Below are 6,980 nucleotides of genomic sequence, written 5' to 3'. Positions count from 1 at the left end.
CATTTTTCACCTTCTAAACCAAACGTAACCTTTTCCGACGAATCATAACACTTTAAGCCAATTCACGACACGTCTTTTACAAGTATTTTACTCCTCCACCATACTCGTAATACACGTGCATCATGAATCCCATGAGAGATTAAAACCAATCAATCGTTTACTCTAAAATACCAACAATCCTCCACCATTTTAGAGTAAACAACAAATGATTGAAACAATCAAGTGTTTTTCAAACAGTTTCCAATTTTGTGCATAAGTGAAAGTGTCGTAACGATTGAACTTCCACGTAGTGAAATATACTTCAATAACTCGAATTCTGTAGGTGTCGAAAACGATTGAACCCACGTAATCCTGTTGAGCTACTGAGTACATAACACACACAAAATCAATACAAGTTTTTATTTTCCTTGACACTTTTATATGACCATGTATCCATATCCCCTTCATAAATGCACAAATGTCAAACCTTAAAGCATTTTCGAAGCGGCCAAACTTCGTATTCACATAGGTAGATCTTTTAACAAAAATCATGTCGTGCAACTCGACACTTTTTCAAAAGATCTATTAAGGAAAACCTCCAGCCTCCTTTACGTTGCAATTCAAAGCACCGACCTTGAGATGATTTTTATTTGCGTGCTTTCAATCACAAGATAAAAGGTTTAACTCTTTGAACTCAAGCTCTAACGTTGTATTAGATATTGAGTAGAGATCCTTTTATTTGTAATCAACAATAAGGTTTTATTTCCATCCCTAAACTATTTTGTGCAACATAACATTGACATATTCCGTCAATCTTTTCCTTTGCACAAAATAACCGACATACAAGCATTTTTCCACATAGCTATGATTTAACATGTATATCTTTTCATCATTGTACAATATATACATACCATTTCCAAAGATCTTATTCTTTGCGATTAACTTATAGAAACAAAAACTTTCTTTTTCCGAAAGTCTTCAACATTATAGTTTAGACCAAACTATAATATATTTTCATTTTTCAAACCGAAAAACTTCTATACAATCGCAATCGAAGAAAGATCTACCGTCGATTTTTCAACCAACAAGACTTAAGACAACATAAAGTTTTCTCTTTATGTCCAAAACACCACGTTCGATATATTTCTGATATCTTCAACTTGAATCGTTGAAATCTGATATCCATCGATCGTAAACTTGATTAGTTTTCTATCCACGGATTTAACCGAGACTTTGAGTACACTTTACAAGTATTTCCGCTTCATTATCACCATGAAGTCATAGTTCCCAAATAACGCTTTTAGATTGTAGGAGGTTTAAATAAATAATAAATACTCATACGTACTCGGTAAGACGACGACTTCAATCTGATATGATAATCATGTCTTCAACCTATCAAAACACGTATGAAACAGTAGGGAACCGGATATGACTTCAAGGCGTGATACACTTTTCTAAAAGCGTTATTCCATCCCTACCGGGTAAATGGGATTACAGGAATACACTTTTGAGATACAATGAAGCGGCAATGATTTCGGTTTACCCTTCCGACAATCATCAAACAGAACCTTGTTTAACCGAAAACAAAAAGACCCTTGCGATAGTTTTTCTGCAGAAAAACTATCCGCAAGAACACTCAAATCTCTCATAAAATCACTTGGATCTTGTCACAAATTTGTGTTTTTCTCTTATTCTTCGTGTTATATGGTCTCTAGTGTGTTTATAAACACCAAAACGTCGAAAAGACATGAAAACTCGGAAGTTTTCGTCGACCGGTCGCGACTTTTCGCTCAAACGGACGCTCAGAAAAAACGGGCTACCCGCTCGTTTATTAGAGCTACCCGCCCATTTATTCGAGCTTTATCCCTCAGAAAAAACAGGCTGTCCGCCCACATTTTCGAGATGCCCTCCCATTTTTTCCGAGATCATTTTTCACGTTCTAAACCAAACGTAACCTTTTCCGACGAATCATAACACTTTAAACCAATTCACGACACATCTTTTACAAGTATTTTACTCCTCCACCATACTCGTAATATACGTGCATCATGAATCCCATGAGAGATTAAAACCAATTAACCGTTTACTCTAAAATACCAACAAAAACTAACGTTTCTTTTACGGTGAAACTCTTTAAAACGGATTAAATGAATTTCTATGTTAACTATACTAAAAAATTTACACTATGCTACATATTCATACCTTCGAAACAACTCTTTGTAGATCCCATCATCTTCCGCTTTCAACAAAATCACCCATTTTCTCTGGAAACTATAGAGTGGGCTGCGGGTCATTGGAATGTCGTATAATGTGCATGTCGTTGAAGGTGACATATGGTCATTTTATTGGCTATGGAACCCCACTAGTTCGCATGTCCTGTCTTCATGACAGGCGCAAGCGTGATGACCTTGAGGGTTGGAAAGTCGTGCAAGTGACATGCAGATCGTCATATCGTGAATGTGTCGTGTTGCATGACATGTAGATCACTTTCTATGGCCTGTCGACCTAGGTTACCTTCCTTGACGTGCAGGTCATATCCCATGACATTTTTCTTGATCACGATGTCATCCTCTGAATAACCTCGAAATAATCATATCAATACGGGTGTTAATTCAACAAGATCATGCATGCTCTGTGCACGCGTTTTTCTAAGTCTGAAAATCGAAGAATTCAACAACAGAAAAGCACGAGTTGCGGATTGTCTTGGGGGGGAAGCATCTCCGGTTCTCCTCAAAAGAATTTGTTACAATCACTGGTTTTCGTGTTTGTGTCATGTGTTGAATGGTCAAGTGCCAGGGTACAGAGTTGGTCCGAGATTACAACCGCCCGACTGCATCTAAAAGGGCAATGTTGAAGTTGGACTTAAGGAAAGCTTTTGATACAGTTTGTTGAGAATTTGTTATACGAATCCTACAAGCGATGAATCTGCCTCAGGAATTTGTGTGTTGGATTAAAGTATGCATGGAAACGCCAAAATACTCTGTATCAATTAACGGCGAATTGGCAGGCTTTTTTAAGGGACGACGCGGTCTTAGGCAGGGAGACCCTATCTCCCCATATTTATTCATCCTTACGATGGAAATTCTCTCCAGAATGTTAGACCAAGGGGCTGTGGAAAATAGGGTACGCTTGCATCCAAAATGTCGGACACCGAAAGTTACACACCTTTCCTTCGCAGATGATGTCATGATATTCGCTAATGGGGACCTTCGGACTTTGCTGGAAGTGAAGAGAATCCTGACAGATTTCGGTAAAGCGTCGGGTCTCCACCTAAGCCAAGAAAAGACTGAAATTTTCTTGGGCGGAATGAACACCAAGAAGCATCAGACCTGAGTACTCAGATTGGATTCCATATAGGGACTCTTCCAGTGAGATATTTGGGTGTGCCGCTCAGCCACTCACGCCTTACCAAAGCAGACTACCAACCGCTCATTGATCGGGTGAAAGCAAAGTTGAATTCTTGGACCACTAAATCTCTCTCTTATGCAGGAAGGATTATGTTAGTTGGAACTGTTATCTATGGCTTGATTAACGTTTGGGGTATGATTTTTGTTCTGCCAAAATTCTTCATGAAGTAGGTTGACAGTTTATGCTCAAACTTCCTATGGAGTTCCAATGAGACAAGATCAAGAGGGCACAGAGTCTCCTGGAGTTCGATATGTAAGCCACGTAAGGAAGGAGGTCTTGGTCTGCGAACAATTGCTGATTTCAACCTGGTGTTTCGGCTGAAACTGATATGGTTGTTATTTGCAAAATCGGGCTCTTTGTGTGTGGCATGGACACGAGCTAACATCTTCAAATCGAAGGGATTCTGGAACACGTCTCCTTCCCCACGTTTCTCTTGGAATATGCGGAAATTATTAGGTTTAAAAGACCTTGCTCTTCAGTTTCTCCGTCTCCAAATTGGCAATGGGAAGTCTGCTTTATTCTGGCACGATCCTTGGACAACTCTCGGACCTCTGATCAGATTCGTAGGATCGTCTAGATCATGTAGCCTTCGGATTCCACTTCAGTTGTTGGTGAGCCAGACAGTTCGTGAAGGATCTTGGTCTCTACCACCAGTTCGCTCAAACCGACTACAGCAACTCTTGGTGCACCTATCTACCATCACACCTCCGTCCACTGATGGTAGTGACGATGTTGCACTATGAAAACACACGGAGGACGACTTCAGGCCGCACTTCTGTACCGCCAAAACATGGGACCTCATCAGGAACACCAACGAGGCTGTCAATTGGTACTCCATTGTCTGGTTCCAGAAATGCATCCCTAGGTACGCTATCTTGAATTGGCAGGTGATGTTGCAGCGTCTGCCCACCAAGGATCGGTTACAACGATGGGGAGTGGTAACTGACTCTTGTTGCAGCCTTTGCCAAGTAGCAGATGAGTCTCACAACCACTTGTTCTTTGAGTGTGTATACAGTGCCCAAATCTGGTGCTATTTCGGGGCTTTGTGCTGGCCAAATCCGCCAATGAATTCTGCAAGTTTTGTGGAATGGTTCAACAACGAGGGTAATGATGAAAGAAGAAATAGAAGACCAATATCAAAATTTCTCTTGCAGTTTGCAATCTACGAAATATGGAGGGAAATGAATCATCGTATCTTTCGAGGTAAGACAAGATCCGTCGAACACATACGATGGAAGGTAGATCGCTCAATGCATACTATACTCCTCTCTATCAAGCGTAAGCCGAATGAAGATAGAGCCTCCATATTAGAAGATTGGTATTTTCTAACGAGAAATATACAACGGCCTTAGGAATATGTCTTTTGTAAGAGTGAAATTCTTTTTACCACTTGCTCATGGATTCCTGTTATTTTTATAGACAGTCTTGACTGGATGTAAAGCGGTTTTATTTTTAATACAAATCACTTTAACGAAAAAAAAAGTGCCAGGGTTATCTGGTATTCAACCCTTCATTCAAGGTATCGTTTGAGAGTGTGTTTCCTATCGTTTCTCGATAAAATACCGGGTCAATTTGATCACACGTACATTGGAAATATTTTAATGATACCGGATAGGATTGCTTCCAACGTGGCGATATGTGATATTTCTTGTTGATCTCAATAGAAAATGTAATGGACAAGGTGCAATCGGAAAGTTACAACTATGATGGATTTCTCCCCACTTTAACATTGGACGGCGTGTGTTATCCCGCCCTTTGGAACTGGGATTGCATATGCAAAACGAACCAATTCTGATGATACACCATACTTGAGATGGGGCCACTAGTACCGAAGAAAGTGGAGGAACCCGAAGAAACGATCCTCCAAACACGTATTTCTCTTTCGAAATGATTTATAAAATTTTTGTTATGTATATATAACCTATATATCATGGAAGATGATGAATTCGACATCTAGATAGTTTTCAAGACGAGTTCGGAACCCTATTCCGGACCCGTGGGTTTTGGATATATTCCAGATGTTCAAGATGCGGAATATTAACAAGGCTAAGGTGAGGCGAGGCCCAAAGAGAGGGTAGATATTAGAATTTTTTTTTATAACATTGGAAACCCCTATCCTACAACCCTTCAAACCGTACTTTCGTCGTGGACGTGAGAAAACCCTAATCCCACGCATATGAACCTACAACACATACGTGGAAGGTAAATCAGTCCAGAGACTGACAGGCGCACATGTTAGAGGAAGTGAGGCGACGAGGGATCGAAGTCCCCACCTCATGGGCTGATTTTAGAGTTTCATGGGCTGATTTTAGAGTTTCTAGTGAAGTAAGTTAATAATAAAGTGGTGACATATATCAAATTTAAATGGTATTTTTTTAAAAAAGTTTTAGGCATGGTTAATCTAAAACCGGCGTCCTGATCATTTTTCTCGTTAAACTCGATCTTTGTCTAGTTGTCAAGTGCGAACGAATAAGCAAACCATAACAAGATTTGGTTTTGCATTCTCAGAAGATCAAGTCCGGTACCCATACGGTAAATAGTTTGTTTTTTCTATCACCATTACAACAAAATGGTCAACATGTTCAAGAAATTAAATTAGATAAACAAGAGCAGAGACACAAAAGACACGTGAACCATGTTATACGTCTTTAAAATTTCAAACTGTGTGACCAACCCTTGCTACCAATCACACCAACTGTTGATGTACAATACAAAGCTTATAAAATGAAGTTCTCAAAATTCTACAAAGAAAAATTGGACGCTGATCTGACACAGAATAGGCTTTTACTTACCTCCATGAAGAATAGGCTGGTCATGAATTCCTCCCCCGGGCCTCGCCTGCGTTTTTCGGTTTCGTATCTTTCTGTTTTTCCTTCTTTTGATTGCTTTCCGATTTCTGTTTCCTCGATATATCCTCAGCATATCGGCGCCATATGATTTCCCTGTCTTTTCTCGGCATCTTGCTGTACCTTTTATCGTGTTTCAGAAGGCGTTTACACGTTGACCACGAGTTCAGCGCTGTTTTTCCGTCCTCTGTCTGTTGAGAAGCAGCTTCCGATGTCAATATTTCGGCTAAGAGAGTTTTGAAGTCATGGGAGAAGCGCTGAAACGAAGGAAAGAGAAAAGTAAAGAGTTAAGTTGTTGGAAGAGAAAACCTAAGTGAATTAGGTTAAATAACAGACTGAAAAAACCAAATCCAAACTAAATATAAAAATAAAAAATATTCTTTGCCAAATTAGTATTTTTATCGACAAAAACAAAATCCAAACATAATCAAACCTGATTCAATATAAAAAAACACCAAATGATTATAGTTCTTCTAAATTTGAAATAACCAAACCCGAACAGAAACAAATCGAATTCAACGTAAAAATCAAATGGTTATTATTTTTTAAAAAACTGAAATAACCAAATGGGCACATAACCGAACCGAACCCTGAAATGGCCACCACCCCTAGTTGGAACCTTTCCTTCTTCAAACCAACAAGACATTTGCACGAATAAGTAGTCTCGAATTTTGCATAATTTAAGGTTGTTTTGTGCTGCCAAACAGTAAAAATACCTCATACAACGTTTTTACATGGTCTCGGAAG

The 6,980-nt window shown here is 39.3% G+C and overlaps 1 protein-coding gene across 1 annotated transcript in view; it reads right to left on the bottom strand.

Annotated features, from left to right (window-relative positions):
- Positions 1-5,968: 5,968 nt before the first annotated feature.
- LOC104815213 (pre-mRNA-processing protein 40C) overlaps positions 5,969-6,980 on the bottom strand; it is a 9,579-nt gene continuing 8,567 nt past the window's right edge. The window contains 2 exon segments of the mRNA XM_019202742.1: positions 5,969-6,490; positions 6,950-6,980. The exon segment at positions 6,950-6,980 is cut by the window's right edge and continues 1 nt beyond it. Of these exon segments, the coding sequence (XP_019058287.1) occupies positions 6,200-6,490; positions 6,950-6,980 (322 nt within the window). The 3' untranslated portion in view covers positions 5,969-6,199.

The sequence above is a fragment of the Tarenaya hassleriana genome, unplaced genomic scaffold (genome assembly GCF_000463585.1).
Source record: "Tarenaya hassleriana unplaced genomic scaffold, ASM46358v1 Cleome23, whole genome shotgun sequence".
Taxonomy (NCBI): Eukaryota; Viridiplantae; Streptophyta; class Magnoliopsida; order Brassicales; family Cleomaceae; genus Tarenaya; species Tarenaya hassleriana.
This window is presented reverse-complemented; position numbering and strand designations above follow the sequence as displayed.